Raw genomic sequence first — 17769 nt, forward strand, 5'->3', positions numbered from 1 at the left:
CACTTATCTCTGGGAATGTGCCAGAGCCCCTGGGACTGTGCTGGAGCCTCCTGACCTCGGCCTTCCAGTGCAGCTCCCTGTGATTTCATTGTTCCTGCAAGGAGTGCTGGGCCAGGATCTCCCACATCCATGTGCCTGCCCACGGGATGTGCATACAGGATAGAGTTCTTGGCCAACTCCTGGAGATTCTGTGGTGATCCTTCAAGAACCAACAAGCCAGCTGGAGTGGCTGTTACGATTCTCCTGACCCATGTAGTGGATGGGCTGGTGGGAGTGCTGTGGGAGAGACACCCCACTTGGGATGCCCCACTGCACCCTGAGGCAGAGCTTGATCAGCCATCTTCAAGGTGCACTACAGGCCACCCCAGCCTGTACCTAAGGCCTCATGCTGCTGCCTGCAGCCATGGGAAATAAATAGCTGCAGGAAGCTTCAGCCCTAGAAATCTGCTTCCATCCCTCCCTGGAATCCAGCCCCTTGCCCCCTCCTTGCTGTTAGCAGGGAGCAAGCTACTCCATGCAATAAAGTGGGAGGAGTGATACAGAGGTTTAGCCCATGAGCTGCTGTTGGACAGCAAAGCCACAGCCAGTAGGCACCCACAGGTGGGCTTCTGGCACAGACACAGTGGCAGAGGGGCTTTGGGCATCGTCACACTTGCCCAGCTGGCCTGGGGACAGGGTGCTGGCTGTCACCTCCCAGAGGGTGTTACTTTGCACCCTGCTCCGTAACTTCTCTCTGCCATTCTAAGCAGAGGAAACCACCACCGACAGACAGTTTCCTCCCAGCAACTTTCTAAGTAGCGGGGCGGCTGTCGCCATCGCCCGGCAGAACCTACCACCACCCCTCTGGGAGAGGAGAGGATCCACGCACAGCGGATTGCCATGGGCCTGGCACGGTGCCTGGCAGCTGCCTTCCTCTTTCTCTTCCTCCTGGGTGAGTGCCCTGCACAGTGGCTGGAGCTTTCTTGGAAGTGTTGTGGGGAAAGCAGAGCACAGGGGGCTCAGCCAGTGCTGCTCTGGCTCAGTGGCCATGGGAAGAGGTGCATCAGCATGTGCTCCTTTTGCACTGTGTTTCCACTCCAAAACGAGAGCCCAAAGCCTAGGAGGGTTTTTGGTGAGGGGATGCGCACATCCTCGTTGAGTGGCTGATTGGGGTGTGGAGGGTGTTACATTGCTCCCTTTCCACTGGGAAGGAATTTCTGAAGGTTTCCTAGGCAGTGCTGTCACCAGCTCTCTTCCCTGGGCATCACGGTTGGTTTTTTGACTCAGGCCTGTGTCCTGCGGGCAATCTGCTTGGTGTGCATGCCGAGCACCAGACAGAGCAAGTGTCACCACTGGGAGCTATGCAGAAGGGGAGGGTCTGTGGGTGGCAATCCCCAGACTCTCTGCAAGCAGAAATGGAGGGGGGCTCTTGATGCTTCCTGGTGCCCCCTGCCTTCAGAGGAGCTCTTGCTGGCCCCCTCTCCTGTGTCCTCCTCCGTTTCTGCCTATGGAGCATCCCTGAAGCAGGCAGCCTGCTGCTGACCTCCCCTGTCCCATGTCCCTCAGCTTCTGCGTTGCATGTCCTACTCTGGCAGTGATCAGCTCTGCACCCCTGCTCCCTTTCCCCCCCAGTTTGTGCAGGACCTGAGAGCTTAGCCCTCTTAATTTTAACACACCACAAGCTTCCTCCAGTGATCTCAGCCTGGTTGCTGCTGGTTGAGAGAGGCTCTTCAGGCACGAACGGGCTTGGCAGCCCTCTGGCCATGATGCTCTGGTCTCTGTCGTGTGACCTCCAGTGTGGCAGGAGACAAGAAAGCTCAGGGCTCTGTTGTTACACGACTTGTTCTTGTGATTGTACCCCTACAAACACCGTGTGTGCTGACAGGTCTGACCACTAGCCAGCGGGCAGTGACTGTCCAGAAGGGGCCTCTCTACCGCGTGAGGGGGTCCCACGTCACCCTGTGGTGCAAGGTGAGCGGCTACCAGGGCCCGGCGGAGCAGAACTTCCAGTGGTCCATCTACCTGCCCTCGGCCCCCGAGCGGGAGGTGCAGATCGTCAGCACCGTGGACCCCTCCTTCCCCTACGCCATCTACACGCAGCGCGTGCGCAGCCGGGGCATCTTCGTGGAGCGGCTGCAGGGGGACGCCGTCCTGCTGCACATCACCGAGCTGCAGGAGCGCGACGCCGGCGAGTACGAGTGCCACACGCCCAACACCGACGAGAGGTACTTCGGCAGCTACAGCGCCAAGACCAGCCTCTCAGGTGGGTCCTGAATGAGAGCCATGCTCCCTGTGGGGCAGGTTTCTACAGAAGTGGTCGTCTGTCAGAGGGACAGCTGGGGAAAGGGGCAATTAATGGGGCTGAGGTAGGTATGTCCAGATATCCCCTTGCATATTCTCTGGTTAATGCCTCCCAGCCAGGGCAAGGGAAGGGAAAGGAGGCCTCTGCTCTCCCATGGCCTGACTTCAGCTCCTGACACAGACACAGCATGTCAGAGCTGAGCACTTAGGAAGGCAGGAGTTTCCAGGCTCTGCGCATTAACTGTTGTTGTCTTCTCAGGTCAGGGTTTGGGAATTGTCCCAAGTGGGATACTCACAGATGGAAGGAGGTAGCAGCTCTTGCAGACCGCTGGGGAGGGAAGGCAATGGGGTGGAGAGACAGAGGGAAAGGCCCTACTGTGAGCCCACCAAGTCTACACGGTGGTATGGTACTTCCACTTGGTGTTCAGCCCTGTTTTCTCCTGTATCTCGGTGTTGCACCAGTCTACATTTGGGATAGCGGGGGGATGGATTTTAATCTCCTTGGCATTGCTTAATTAATACTGGCTGTAGTTTGACTGAAGATGGCACTGCAAAGAGATTCTCTGTTTTCGTGTTTGCTGAGGTTTTAGTCACTTCACACCTCAACATAAGCGGCTGGAAGCCTTGTCAGTCAGCTACAGAAGGTATTTCTCCTATGCTGTTGGATCCCTTAGGCCCTGGTTGCAGTTTCTTGGGAGTTGTCCTATGCAGGGACAGGAGCTGGACTCAGTGACTCTTGTGGGTCCCTTTCAAATCAGGATATTCCATGGTTTTCTGTTTCTCCCCCATGCTCAGTGATTGCAGACACGCTCCTGGCTTCCATGGCTCCTCAGGCCCTCACCCTCTCCGAAGGGGATGCGGTGGAGCTCACCTGTGAGGTGTCCACGTCCACTGACCAGCACACCCATCTCTCAGTTGGCTGGTTCCTTCTTCAGGGAGCAGGAGACCACCGCGCCAAGGAGGTCCTCACCCTCTCCAAGGACTTCATCCTGAAGCCAGGTCCCTCTTATGAGCAGAGGTTTCTGGAGGGCAGTGTGGGGCTGAACAAGGTTGGGAACACCACGTACAAGCTCTTTATCAGGGGAGTGGAGCCATCCGACCAGGGGCAGCTGTACTGCGAGGCAGCTGAGTGGATTGAGGATCCTGATGAGACGTGGAAGGACATCTCCCGCAAGCAAACAGAGAGGACTTCACTGGCAGTTGTGAGCCAGGGTAAGGCCTTGCAAACTCACATGTCGGCTCCAACTCCCTTGTGCGTTCAAGGCTCTACAACAGCAGATTTCAGTGCCCCTTCACCTGCCTCTGCTGCAGCCCAGGGACACGCTGGGCACTGAGGGGGTGGGCTGGGCTGGGCTCAGGGCCATGGCAGTCCCTGACTTACGAGCTCTTGGTGCTTCATGCTTTGGCTGTTCATGCAGCCAAATCTCCAATGCCAGCAGCAAGCCCAACCTCACAGACCATGCGAGGTGTTAGCAGAGGGTGCAGTGTGTGCCTGCAGCAGCCTGGCTCCTTGGCAGTGCTAAACTCCAGTGTTTGGCAAACAGTGTTGTTACACTGCCTCGAGGCTCTCGTGGCCTTAATAAAGTGCACCCCAGTCAGCTGCTTGTCACTGTGCCTCAGCCACAGGCACGGAGCGACATGGGGGTGGACTGCATGTGCTGCTGCGTGGCTCTTGTTGGGGGTGGCTTGTCTGTCCCTGCTGCCACCAGCCCGCTCGTTTCCAGAGCAACTGGTGCTGCTGTTTATCAGGCCATTCCTCTGAGCACCCTGCCTGCCATCCCTCCTGCCACAAGCCTTTGCTGGCTGTGGTCCCTCCCTCTGCTCTTCCCCCATACTTCCCTCTGCTCTTCCCCCCGTACTTCGAGGTACGCTTTACCTCGAAGCAGCCAAGACAAGGCTGTGGCTAGCTGGTGTCCTTTAACATAGTGTGCAGTGAAATGGGAGCAAGTCTCCCACTGAGAGCCTGCCTGTGGAGGTGGTGTACCCTGTCCCCACACCTCAGGGCGGGTGGAGGAGGCTACAGAGCAGAGCTGGGGCAGTAAGGGGAACTGATGTCTCGTGGGAGGCTGGTGAGTCAGAGCAGGAAACCAAAGAAACAGATGGGTGAGAACTAAGCACTCCCTATGTGGCTCAGGGGAGCAAGGTATCAGGAGGAGGGGGAGTGAAGTGTGTTCTCTTGTCAGAATCTGTTTCCTGGAACCTGTCTGACTGGCAGAGCTTTATTCCCCTCATTGTGCACTGTTTGCAGCAAAGGCTTTCCAAGCCTGCTGCCGCTTGGGGAGCAATGGCAGTCAATGCACTTCCTTGCATCCACTTGTTGGAGAGGGCTTGTCATGATTGGAAGTGTGTGGCTTCAGGCATCAGTGCCTCGGGATAGTTTAGAAATAGAGAAACCTTGTCAGAATTTGGAATTTGCCCTGTGGTAACTGTTAAAGGTAGAAGGGAGTGACGGTGGTGAGAGGGCATTATGGTGGCAGTATTGGGGCTGCTGGTACTGCCATGGAGGGACAGCAGTGGGCGTGCAAACCCTCAAATCTGCAGGGCTGGTTTCTTCCTCCAGCACCCAGTGGCGGAGCCCAGGCTGCAGGGCTGAGCACCCCATCACACCGAGAGCCAGCGACCACTCTGACCATGGCTAACTGCTCCATTGTTTTCTATAAACTCTCCAGCAAATATTTAGGAATGCCACACATATCTGCAGCAGCTGGGATTCCTGTTGGCAAACTGTTTATGAACCAGTGTTTAAATTCACAGGGTACTCTGCTTTCAATAAACTATTTTAGCCCTTCCAGTTGTGGTCTGGGAGCTGCTGTGTTTTACTTCCAAAGCATGTAACCTTTCCCTTGTTTCGAGACTCAGGGGGCACCACAGTGACCCAGGGAGACAGAGTGGTATGAGCCAGGGAATCGGGGCTCAGTCCTACCTCCAGGTTTTTGGCCATGCCGGTGCTTTGTGGGGTCATGGCACAGGGTTTTGGGGTACCCAGAATGTCTCCTGCTTGCAGCCACTGTCCAGCCAGGCTGATGCCAGGAACGGGGGACTTTGACTGCCCAGCGAGGGAGGTGAATGGTGTCATGGGATGCAGAGATGGGGTCCTTACCTCAGACACAGCTGACTGCCCAAGAGGGTCTGCCAAGGGGAAGATGACTTTAGGTTCCCCCTGTCACTGCCCTCTTTGCTCAGCACCTACTGCTAACTGGTACGGGGGGCAGGATCCACCTCATCTTGCTTCCTTCCTACCTCCCCATGCTGTGACAAGTCTTGACATTTCTGCTTTCTGTAGGAACTTAACCCAAATCCTCTCCAGCTTGGAGAGCATCTCTTGCCCACAACCCACAGGAGCCACTGGGAGCTGCAGCACGCAGGACCAGCCACAGCAGACTCAGACAAGCAAGCCCTTCATGCACCTTTTTCCACCACAAGCAGCAGAGTTAAAACCACCACTGTGATAAAACCCCTTTGTGCCCCTTTTTGGCTTACAGGGTAGGTGTTCCATGAGGTAAAACAGCTCCAGGAGCTCCAGAGCAGCACCTGCAAAAGCTGATGCCTCTGAGTTAGGGCAGCCCTCAGTTCAGATGCCTGAGCTGAGCAGGGGGTGGCTGTGGCCCAAGGCTGTCCCAGTGAATGCTCTGCTCTGTCGGGTTTAGCTGTTCTTGAGGGGGGAACCCAGCTCCCCAGGGCTCTGGCACTTCCTCCACCTGTGACTGCTGCTTAGTGCCTGGAGCTGGCAACCCTCTCCTCAGGGGCAAAGTTTTCCATCCTGATCACTTTTCTCATGAAAGAAAACGTTTCAACAGAGAATTCCCTCCTGTTGCCCTCTGAAAGGCTGCTGGTGCTGCCAGGGAGGAAGGAAGCAGGGCCACCCATCACCCTCCTTGTTTTTGATTGCCCACAGGCAGAGACCTCTCCGTGGACATCGCTGCTGCTGAACGCTCCCTTTCTGAAGGGGACACCTTGCAGCTAAATTGTGTGGTGGGAGCCCCAAAGAGCAGCAGCAGGCACTTTAAAGTACTTTGGCTCCTCAACAGTGTGGAAGTGGCCATGGTTGACCACCATGGGGTATTTATTTGGGAGGAAGAATACAAGGAGAGAGCCAAGCTGGGGCAGCTCCGAGGATTCAAGCAGAGCAATACAGTTTATGTCCTCACCATCTCTGAGGTGGGGCTGAAGGACAAGGGTACTTACCAGTGCTCTGTGTCGGAAATGAAGACTCCTGGAGACTCATACAGCATCCAGACCAATGTGTCATCAGGCATACAAGTCAACGTGAAGCCAGTAGGTGAGTAAATCCTAACAGCTGCTCTTCTGGGTACTGTCTGCAGGATCCTTGAGTGGGGAATGCTTTAGGTCTGCCCTGATCTTGACAGGGGCAGCAAGAGTGCAAATATGCCAAAGTTTTTGATACAAAATGGGAAAAGCATTTGCTTTAGCAAGTATTAGCCTGACAGACACAGTAGCTGTCAACGAAGTGTAAACCTTTAGCTCAGTCTCTTCACAGTAAGTTTTGGGGCAAAACTTAGGTAGAATTCTGAGGAGTCTGAGTCCTCCTGTGTCTTTGACGCTGAAAACTGTGGGCAACATCTGTTGCTACGTCTGAAAATCACAGGAAAACCCAGCAGAGCAGGTATGTCTCGGGAGGAGGATCATTGCCACTTCCATCAGGGTACTCTCCCTGCCTTGGACGGGTAATTTGTGAGAAACCACTCTAAGAAAAGTTTGTAGGAGGCTCTTGGTTTCCTTGTCATAGCTAGATAATGGTTGTTCTGATGTAGCTGGGACTCTGTTTCTTAACTAATTCTTTATATATCAATGTCCCAAGAAAGACATTGAACAGAAAAAACCCAAACCAAAACAAAAAACCACAGCCACAAAGCCTTCTCCAAACTTACAGGAAAAGGCCGGTTGAAAATTTCAGACAATTCCCCAACTCCTTTCCTTTCCCAATGTCAAGACTTATCCAGCAGTTCCATTTAATGCTGCAGTACCTCTGGCTTTTCCTAAGGAGCACAACATCCCCCCCCAACGTGGTAACTGTTGTTTGCAGAGAGCCACATGCGCCTGTCTGTGTCCACCAGCACCCCACGGATCACAGTGGGAGACTCCCTGATCCTCCACTGTGAGGTGCAGGGAGCCACCGGCCCCGTGTCTGTGCAGTGGTGGCACCTGCTACCACAGCACCCAGGGCACAGGGTGCTGGTGGCCGCCATGGAGCAGGACGGCACCCTGAGCCTGGGCAGTGCCTACCAGGATGGCCAGACTCGGGGGAGCCTTCGGCTGGAGAAGGACACCTCTGGCACTTTCACCCTGGTGATCCCCAGCACGCTGGACGAGGATGATGGTGGGCAGTACAGGTGTGAAGCAACGCAGTGGCCCCGAGGCTGGAACTGGACAGAGAAGGGGGAGGCAGCAGTGACGGTCAGCTCCATGGGTAAGTTCAGCCACCCCTATTTCTGGGCTGGAGGCGGTGATGGAGGAGTGGGTGGATGCATCTCAGTAGGACATGGGCCTGCTGTGCACTGAGCTCTGCTGTTGCTGCAGGGTGACCTAGGGCTGATCACTTGGCCCTGCATGGCTTCCCCATTTCTAGCAGGATGCTAGAGTCATCCATGGGATGTTTTGGGAGAGACCAGTGGGAGACAACAGCTGAAATGCTGGGAGACCTGACGGGCACTATCTTGCTCGGCAGGTCTTTCTGTTGCCTTAAGCTGAAATACAAAATAACTGTTCTAGAAGCACAATTACTCGCAGTAATTAAGTTCAACAAAGCTACTTGCTGAGTTGTCTGGTGGTGTTTGTCAGAGATACAATCCTGGTGTGCTGGCCTCTGACTGCTTCTCCTGCCCTCTTGTCTGAGTGCAGAGCTGCTAATCTCCACGGTGTGCAGTGCCCACATCCTTTCTTCTTGGCTGCCTTTATGGAGAGGCAGCTTTTGGCTGTCATTTAATGTGGTTTTACTTTCTTGTTGCTGGGCTGGGTGCCTGAGAGCACCAGTCAGGCCACAGGAATTGTTCAGCTTTTGTGGAGGGTGGAGGGAAGCAGCAAACAGGACAGCAGCATCAGCGGAGGATCCCTGGCTCCTCTGGTGTGGCACAGGGGAACTTGGATGAGAGGGTACTGAGGGTTTTCTGGGAAACTGGGGGTGGGGAAGTGTGAGATAGGAGAGGGCCAGGGGCTGCATGGGGCTGGCAGAGCACAGTGCAACTAAGTGGAGAGTGGCAGTGGCAGAGGAGCAGCAGCACTGCTGTTGCCACGGCCCTGCAGTGCCTGGGGCAGTGGTGACAGGGCTGTGTGAGAAGGGTGGCAGTGAGGTGGCACAGGGCAGGACTTCTGTCCCGACACCAAGGGCTCTCTCCTCCCGAGCAGGTCTCGGTCTGCATGCCACGCTGAGGAGCCGAATTGCCACCATCAGATACGGGCAGAGTTTTGAACTCTTCTGCCAAGTGAACGCCGGCTACACCCTGGAGAAGGTGCCAGCGTCTGTGCGGTGGCTTTTCCAGCCCAGCCCCGCCGGTCCCTTCCACGAGCTGGTCCGGGTCGTTCCCAGCGGCACTGTGGTCTGGGGGACTGCGCAGCCACACTTCCAGGGGAAAGCCCAGCTGTCGAAGGCTGACACCTCCTTCAGGCTGCACATCCACAGTGCCTTGCCTGCCGATGGGGGGACATACCAGTGTGAGGTGGAGGTCTGGAGGAGGAACACCCTGCCCCTGGGGCAGCCAGCAGCCAGCACCAGGTCCAATGTCGTGGGGATAAAGGTGGTGCTGCCAGGTGAGCAGAGCCTTCAGCAGAGGTCTCTCCTGCAACTTTAAATGCATCAAACATGACCCAGGGCAACCAGGGCCACTGATGTCTGGGGTATCCCCAGCAGGGTCATCTCCCAGGGCTGAAGGAGATGGTGCTGCCTGTTCTGTTGCTTCCTCAGCACCTGACAAAACCTTGCAGGCAAATTTGGTGTTGGCAAGTGGCAATACCTATTTGTTTGCAGATCATGCCAAGCATACAGGGATCAGCCTTGCCACTAGGATTTTAAGCCTGGTTTCTGGAAAGAAGGAGTGCCCCCCAAGAAACCCAGCTGAATGTTAGGGGTGCAAGGTGCACCCCATGATGTGGGCTCTGGGAGGCAGAGAGAGACCAGCCCCTGAAGCTGATGCTGGGATATGGCTGTGTTTCCTGACCAGAATAGTCGAGGTTTTTCTGAGAAAGCACCAGGGCTCTCTGCCGGGCTGGGAGCCAGCACTGAGCGTCGGGGTGCCAGGGACTCCGTGGGGAGGTATCTCCTGCCAGGCACGGCTGGGCTGCCCTGCCCAGGGTTCCCTTTTATGGCCACCCCTGCAGGCAGGGTCTGCACTGTCATCCCTCCTGCCAGCATCCCGATGGGAGCCTCGTCCTCTTATGGAAGAGAGATGTTGCAAACAGACCTCAGCCCCCCGGCCATCCTGCTTCCTGCCCCTGGCAGCACCAGGGTGTCAGCGTGCCCTGCTCACAGCTGGGGCTGCTGCAGGGACTGCAAGGTTTGTCCTGGCCAAAGCCTCTGAGCCTGTGGAGGCAGGTGTGAGAATATGGGTTGGTTTATTTTTTTTGCCCTCGTGTCTGTTCTGCCAGCCAAGGAGAGTTCTCGCTCTTTTTTTCATGCATCAAGTGCTCCTTCCTCTAAAATCCTTGGATTTTTGGAATCACAACCCAGTGAACTGAAATTATGCATTTTTCATGTTTTTTAACTGATGGGTTTGCTGTGCCGTAAGTGAATATATTTCCTTCCCTGTCTGGGCCCTTTGCTCTGGTGCTCTCTCCTGTTCCACTGCTACTCTTTCCTCACCCCTGTGGAGCTGACTGCTGGGATGCTCTGTGTGACACCTGAGCTCCAGCCAGCTGGGGCAGGGTAGCACTGAGGCGAGGGGTGACGATAATCAGCATCTCTGAGCACACATCTCTAGTGTAAATGGCATTAGGATGAGCAGGTGTAACTGCAGAGCATCTACACAGAGGAGATGGTAGCAGCAAGAGACTACAACATTTGGCTCCAAACATATTGCAGCTGTTGTTGGATACTGAGACACTGTAAAGAGGGTGGGAGCTGGGAGAGGGTGATGCACAGGGGGAGGTTGCTGCTGGCTCTAGTGCCATCTCTCTCAGAAAGGCAGCACGAGCCAGTGAAGGATGTTTGGGAAGGTAGAGAAGTCTGGGGAGGGAGATGACTCAGGAAGCAATAGGGTGAGGCGAAGCTGCAGAAAATGAAGCTGCAAATCATGAAAATCACCAGCCTGCTTCTTCTCATGTAGAACATCATAGCTGAAGCCTGCTGAGATACTGGAGTTCTTGACTTTTTGCTTCAGCACTTTGTTTACTACTTGATGTCAGTCGGTACTTTAGGAGTTCACATGCTGCTGTGGTCTATGGATCATCTTCAGATGGGGGGGACACCCATGGAAGATTATAACAGGCGGGGAAGGAGGACAGATCTTCTCCATTTCCAATTTCTTGGGTGGGGTCTCATCATTATTGTTTCATGAACCTATCAGTGCAGCTGCCTGCTGTGGCTTCCCTCACACTGGAGTGAGCTGCAGGGGTTTTTTCACCTCGTGTCCCTCAGGCCAGCAGCCCACATGGGCCATGCCCTTCTGCCTGCTCCACTGCTACTGGGCCAGGCAGAAAACAAAGCATCAGCAGGCACGGGTCACAGGGAGATGGGCAGCGAGATGCTTGGCTTGGTTAATTAAATTGAAAATGAAAGGGAAAACAGCACCATGGCTTTATGTGAGAAAGGCAGAGGCAGGCAGCTGCTCTGCCTTTTTGGTAATTGATCTTTAGCAGCAGAGAGAGGAGATCTGGAGCTAAAACAAAGGGGCTTTGCAGCAAGTGCTCTGCTTCCTCTTGAGGTGATCTCTGAGAGTGTAACCGCAATTCTACTCATCAAAATGAAGTGCTCAAAGCAGTGGTTCCTGTGCCTCCTCTCTGCACTCCAGTAGCTTTTCCTTCTCTGGAGCATTTTCTGCCCCAGCACATGTCAGGCCAGGCCGTGCTCAAGCAAGACCCTACCTGCCCCTCGTCCCCTGGCAGTTCACTGACTGGCTGAGTGGTATCCTTGGTACGGAGCAGATGAAGTTAAGAATTAAGTGTCTTATTTTTTCCAGTGTGATCAGTTCACCTGTCACAGAAACATAGGATGGTGGAGATTGTCAGGGACCTCTGGAAGTCACCTGGTCCAACTCCCTGTGCAAGCAGGGCCACCTAGAGCAGGCTGCTCAGAGCCATCTCCAGATGGCTTTTGAGTACCTCCAGTGTGCCCCTCCAAAGATTTGTGCTTCTATAGAGCCAGCTCTGGGATGGGTATGGTTTTACATACTGCAGTTTAAGACATCAACTTCCATCTAGTTCCCAGGTGTGCTCAAGTCTGTGTGATTTTTGTGGTGGATCTGATGAATTTGCACAGCGTCCTAATTAGAGTGACTGCTGTCCCTTCTCTTCTGCTTTTTGCCCATACCTGTTTCTTCAGAGCAGCAAATGTGCACTGTGAAATGCAGGTCAGCACTTTGATCCCTTGGAAGCATCCGCCTCCCAGACATCCTCGTGAGTGTTGCTGTGGAAATCCAAACCACTGAAGTGAGGCAATAAGTGGATACTGGGTCTTGTGCAAGTCCCTCTGAGGAGGGAACTGTCAACCTTTTGGTGAAAATGTGGTTGACAAAGGAGGAAGAGCAATGGGGTACAAAAAACAGCATAAGCACAGAGATTTTGTTGGCAGATTTGACATAGAGGCAGAGGCCTTACAGGGATGTAGAGAGCCATTGGCTGGGATATTTTGCTTTGACCAGTCTCAAGAGAGGCAGCGAAGGCCTCTGAAGTGGACTGCTTGAGTTTTGAGAAGAAATGCTTGAAGGAAGGGGAAATATGCAAGCTTTCCCCTGCAGTGTCCCTCTTCCCCCTCAGCCCCTGTGGGAGAAGCCACAGCTCCCTCCTGTCCCAAAGCCCTCTCCACAACCTGCTGCCATCACATCCCTTGGGAAGGTGCTGTGGAGGAGAGTGCCCTCCTGAGCCTGTGGCCAAGGCTGGGGGTCTGGGACATTCTGAGGGACCATCTCAGTGTGTCCTCTGTTGCTTGTCCCCAAACCAGCACCCAGGGGCTGAGCTTAAGGGAGCTCAGTTGTCCCCAGCCTCTGTGGCAGAGGGTGTCCTGCTGCTCAGCTCATATGCAAGGAAAGTGCTAAGAATGGAAACTCAGGCTACAGTCCCTTAAAACCGTGATGGTGTCTCCTGAGTTATTTCTGCCTACCCAAGGGCGGATACCTGTGTGTACTCCCTCCCCTGATTGCTGACTTCATCTAACAGAGGTGGGGTCTCAGAGTGGAGGGGGGGGTGGAGGAGAAATGCAGGTAGTTGGAACACCTTTAAAGATATGGATTTGCAGCCTTTTCACTGCTGGAGGAGAGGTTCCAACAACAGGTGATGTGCTGTGGGAAGAGGGTCCCTCAAACCAGGAGCAGCACAGACACAGCAGGACCAGCAGTGCCTGCTGGCGGAGGGCAGAGCCGCAGGCAGCACCACAGTTCCACTCTCCTCAACTGCACAGCTCTGAACCATCACTGGGTGTGAACACAGAGGTGTGCAGGACTCTGTCACGTGGTTTTGGATTAATAACCACAGCAAACACCTGAGATGGCAACTGTTAGTGAAACCCACATGGGCTCTGTAGTCTTCTCTGCGATAAAAGACACTTGTTCACAGTCTCCAAAGGCGTGGGTGGGTTTTGTCACATATGTGTGAGCCTGCTGATGGAAGCAGTGGTAGACAGACACATTTGCTTCAGACAGAGGCTTTGCCTCCAAGCTCCAACACAATGGTTGCCTCAGTCCCCCATTCCTGCTCCATGGTCTCCAAGGCACTTCCTCTGCTACTCTTCTTCCCAGTGACACCCAGCTGTGATTCCCTGCCATTGTTCAAACAAGGGTGTGTGGATTTGCTCTTTCCCTCCTTCCTCCACCCCTCTGCTCCAGCATCCCCTAATGAGTCTTTGTTCTCTGTGCACCCTCTTCCTCCCTCCTCTTTCAGTGTGTTTCTCTCAGGAAAGCTTTATTCCTCTTCTTGCCAGTATCCCTGTATTGGCAGCTGCATCTGGCATGATTGTTTTGTTTCTCCATTTTAGAAAGCAAGCTTCAGGTTGCTACGGAAGACAGCTCTGTGGAAATTGCCAGCAGCAACACAGCCATTGAGTGCAGGATTGTGTTTGCCCAGAATAATTCGCAGTTTGCTGTTACCTGGTACCGCCTCCCTCCTCTGGCAAATGCAACCCCCTTGCAAATCATCAGGGCCAACTACAGTAGCATACTGGAATATGGGTCTAAATTCAGCTCTCCTGAACAAAAGTCCCGGTTCCTGAGCCAGAGGGTGTCCAGCAGCGTATTCCAGCTGCAGATTCTGTCTGCAGACTTCAGGGACGAGGGCAGGTACTACTGTGTGGTGGAGGAATGGCTCTGGCTGGTGGATGGCTGGTACAAGCTCGGAGAGGGAGCATCAGGAAGGACCACGGTGAAGTTCAAACCCCCAGGTGAGCAGGTGTTATCCCTTGTACAGGTACTGCTGGAGAAGGTTGGATCAATGTTTGACAGGCCCCTGCCAGGCCTCTCCTAAGCTGGCAGGGCTTAGGAAAAGCAGCAGCTCCTGCATTGGATCTGAGGCTTAGGGATGCAGGAGTTGTCAGTGCCTCTCAAAGGGAAATTAGGAAGATTTACCACATCCTCCCAAACCAACCAAGCTGCTATTTTTGCTACTGGTAGATGTAGTCAAATGCTTCATAACAAAAGTGAATTGTGGCCTTTTTCTTTTCCCTCCAACACCTGGTGCACTTGGTTGGTTGTACAGTGCTGTAATAGAGAAGCTGCCCTTTGCTGGTACTCCTGAGCATCCTGAAGGAAAACACTTGGATTTCCTTACCTTGCAGCACATTGCTGCTAAGAAACAAGACTGAAGGTTCAGCTGCTCTCACCTTAATCACTGCACTACTGGGGTGCATGGTGGGTTTCCCTGGCTCAGTTCTTCCCTTTCTCAGCCTCACTCCAGCCCTAAATAAAGTGGATCAGAGAATTTCAGCTTCCTAAATAGCTTTTGGTCCAAAGGATGCCTTGATCACTTATTTGGAGGGGGTAGGGAGTATTACAGCACAGGGGGCAGAGATGATGGGGAAGGTGGGGACACGATGCCCCAGGGAGAATGAGCCACAGGAGCAAGGGGCCTGTGGGTGTCCTGCAGAGGCTCCCACAAAGGCCACTCCAATTCCTCACACTTCGCTCCAGAAGGTTTCTATCAGCCTGTGGGTGCAGGCAGGAGTATTTCTCCAGCAGTGCAACACCACAACATCTCTTTCTGCTTGCACCCTACCCCAGAGCACGGGCTGCAGATGGAGAGAACCAACCACAGCCTCTCTGCGAGGGAGGGCGAGGAGGTGGTGCTGCCCTGCCGGCTGCAGGGGGCCCAGGTGCCCGGCACGCTGCTCTCAGCCACCTGGTTCCAGGCGAAGAGCAGTGGCCGTGCCAGTGCCCTGCTGACCCTCCGCTACGATGGCACCATGGAGTACCCCCAGGAGCGCCTGGCAGGGAGGCTGTACCTCCGCCGCCCCTCCGCTGGCGACTTCAGCCTGACGCTGAGCAGTGTGGAGAGGGGAGATGCCGGGGCGTATTACTGCCAGCTGCAGCAATGGCAGCAGCAGAGCGAGGGGAAGGACTGGGCTCTGCAAGCCTCTGCGTGCTCGGGGTACACCCAGCTCACCACCATCCCGCCAGGTAACTCTGCTGGGTGCCAGCGGCTGCTCGCCCTACATGGCTCGTCTCCCCATAGCCATGCTGGGACCAGAACCTTAAATGTTTTGGGGGAAAAATTCTTGGTGGGAATTTCATGGCAAGTCTGTCTCCAGCGAGGTCTCTAAAAACAGCCTCTGTTCTCTTTGGGGTGAGTTGGGTGTGCATGCTGGGTGCAAAGGTAGGACTGGATTCTGCATGCACAAGCTTAATAAAAGCAAAGGTTTTAGTCAGGTGCACACAGTGTCTCTAGGAAGGTAATAGGCAGGAATTGTTGCTGTTCTGGGAAAATAGGAGGCTCAGATGACCCATGTGGAGGAAAAAATATAAACTGTGAAATCAATCATGATGCATCCAGCTGAGAGGATCTTGCAGTCATACTCATGCCTTCAGCTGTGGAGCTGCCATGCCTGAGGCCAGCCTGGGTGCCTACATGGGTTATGGCTTCTGCAGCAACCCCTGGTGCTGACCAGCATGGAAAGGGTGACCCTGCAGAGCCCTCCCAAGTGCCTGCTACTCCCACAGCCAGGCACGGAGCCTGCTCTCATGACTTTGCACCTACAGCAGAGCTAATCTGGATTTAATTGCACAGAGAGGGACTGACAGCACTTCATCCCCCCTGCTGTTGTGTTACTGCTGTTGTCCATCACGGCTCCCTCTAGCACTCAGATTTCTCCTTCATCAGCTCCCTCTGTCTCTTGTTACCCATTACCGATGGAGTAACTATTGCTAAGATTGCTCAGTAACTGCTAGTAAATTCTCCTCCAATTTTTGAATAAGTGTTTTTGCCAAGTGGTTTTCATGGTTTTCAGAAAAGGCAAAAGATTAGCTGGGTTGTTTTTCCTTCTCCCTCTCTTTCTAATATTTTTTTTTCTTTTCGGAGGGGTGGCCATGTGTGTGCATGTCTGTTCCTCCAGTGATGCAGTTATCTTTGAAGTACCTAGCAGCCTCCACCTCAGCTGGGGAGCTGTTCTGCAGGAGCTTCCAGGGATGAGGATGGTGCTCACAGCTGCCTGCGGCTCAGTGTGGATGAGATACCATAGCAGATCAGCAGTAATGAGGAGGGGCAGGTGTCTGGTGGGGACAGGGACCTCTTGATCTGGTTTCCTTTGCTTTCCTCTTGTCCTTTCTTGCTCAATGGTGCAGCCTCTGACAGACTTCTACCTCACCCTGCCGTCCCTGGCGTCAGGCAGGAACCCAGAGGGGTGAAAGGTGTGTTGCTTTTCCTTACTGAGCCCAGTCTGGAATGGGTTAGCTAAAGAACTGTGCAGTTTCTGTTGGGATATTTCAGATGAACAAGCCAAGACCTTATCTGACCTCCCCAGACAAGAAATTGAGGCAAATTACCTGGTTTCTCTCCCCCTTCTCCTCAGGTAGCCTGTATGAATTCTTAAAAATTGGTAGCTGTTGAAGATTGAGGGAAAAGTGTTAAGAAAATAGAACTTAGAGAAACAGTAGGAGAGAGAAACTCAAACTAGCTTGGGGGCTCATTTTTTCTTTCTCTTTTCCTTCAGAGTCAACTGTTTTGTCCAGGATCTGCTCATCCCCATCACTGCTGAACTTCATCTTATACTTACCACTGGTTCTGATCCTTCTCCTGGCCCTTGCTGTCTTCTGCTGTTACTGCAAATTCAGGAAAAGCAAGAAGGGCAACATCACAGGAAGCCAGCTGATGGAACTGGAAGGGGATGGAGAGGTCAAGAAAACTTAGCTGGTCTGTAGAGGCAGATGTAACTTGGAGCAGCAGAGCTGGACAGCTGAGAAGGACTGTACTTGCAGAGGGGCTTTTTATTGTTTTGTAGTAGCTCTTGCAATAAATCCTTGAAATTGTGTGTTTGCTTTTGATGGAATGAAGCAGCTTTGGAATTACTAAGCAAATAGGGTTTTCATAACAAGTGTTCCTGTCTTTTAGGTTAGGTACTCACCCATTTCCCACTCTGCTCATTGTGGTATATTTGGGGTCCTTGCAGTGTGTATCTCCTACTGTGGATGGAAGTGGTGTTATTCCTCTGCAGGAATTAGAGGAAAAAACAGCTCTTTCTGCACTGTCTCACAGAAGTACCACATTTCTACTATTTTTGGCCATCTTGACAAAATCTATGTGGTATCCAGGCTAAAAACCAGTGGTAGAGCTGGAAATGGAATATGGGTGTCCCATTTAGGTCATCACCCTTGCCTTTGCCCACCCTTTGCTGGCAAGCTCTTGGACACTGCTGTTTTCACATTCTGAGAGTGCCTGTGCCCAAAAATCATCATCTCCAAAATAAAATGGGTCTTCATCACAAAATCTGTCACAGGAACATGAGGAATGAGAAAGGCTGGCTGGGTCTGAAGAAGGTCCAGAGCAGAGGAATTGCAGCCATCCACAAAAAGCCAATTTCTGTTGACCCAGTAAAAGACTCACATGGAGTCTTGGATCCCAGAAGAAAGTTGTGGACACCAAACCATCTCGGACATGAGTGAACAAACTTTCCAGCTCCTTCCTTTGCTTTCTGCTGTAGAAGACAGCATCCAGCCCCTGGTACCTGGGCTGTCTGTGGGTCAGGAAGCTGCACAGCTGGGACCTGGTATTAGGCACATCCAGGTGGTCCCATGTAATAAAAAAGCCATGTGTGTGTTTGTGGGGCAGCTCCTCTATACTCTGGAATCCAGCTCGGGCTCACCTTTTCAAGGCTGAGAAGCTCTGCTACCTGAAGAGAGGCTG

At 53.5% G+C, this 17769-nt stretch overlaps 1 protein-coding gene across 2 annotated transcripts; it reads left to right on the forward strand.

Moving 5' to 3' along the window:
- Positions 1–756: 756 nt before the first annotated feature.
- On the forward strand, positions 757–16915 carry CD101 (CD101 molecule). Of its 2 annotated transcripts, XM_032096455.1 has the most exons (9): positions 757–931; positions 1865–2242; positions 3076–3492; positions 6176–6559; positions 7325–7708; positions 8644–9045; positions 13418–13819; positions 14655–15050; positions 16580–16915. In XM_032096455.1, the coding sequence occupies exons 1-9, from the start codon at positions 880–882 to the stop codon at positions 16774–16776; spliced, it is 3012 nt and encodes a 1003-aa protein (XP_031952346.1). In that variant the 5' UTR covers positions 757–879; the 3' UTR covers positions 16777–16915. The 2 variants fall into 2 exon arrangements, with proteins under 2 accessions (XP_031952346.1, XP_031952355.1); XM_032096464.1 differs by lacking the exon at positions 14655–15050 and having other exon boundaries at positions 758–931.
- Positions 16916–17769: the final 854 nt, after the last annotated feature.

This window comes from Corvus moneduloides, chromosome 2, assembly GCF_009650955.1.
Source record: "Corvus moneduloides isolate bCorMon1 chromosome 2, bCorMon1.pri, whole genome shotgun sequence".
NCBI classification, from domain to species: Eukaryota; Metazoa; Chordata; class Aves; order Passeriformes; family Corvidae; genus Corvus; species Corvus moneduloides.

Coding starts and splice junctions, on each gene's coding strand:
- CD101 (XM_032096455.1), top strand. CDS start 880: ATGGGCCTGGCACGGTGCCTGGCAGCTGCCTTCCTCTTTCTCTTCCTC. Junction 932..1,864: donor CCTCTTTCTCTTCCTCCTGG/GTGAGTGCCCTG, acceptor GTGTGCTGACAG/GTCTGACCACTAGCCAGCGG. Junction 13,820..14,654: donor GGTGAAGTTCAAACCCCCAG/GTGAGCAGGTGT, acceptor ACCCTACCCCAG/AGCACGGGCTGCAGATGGAG.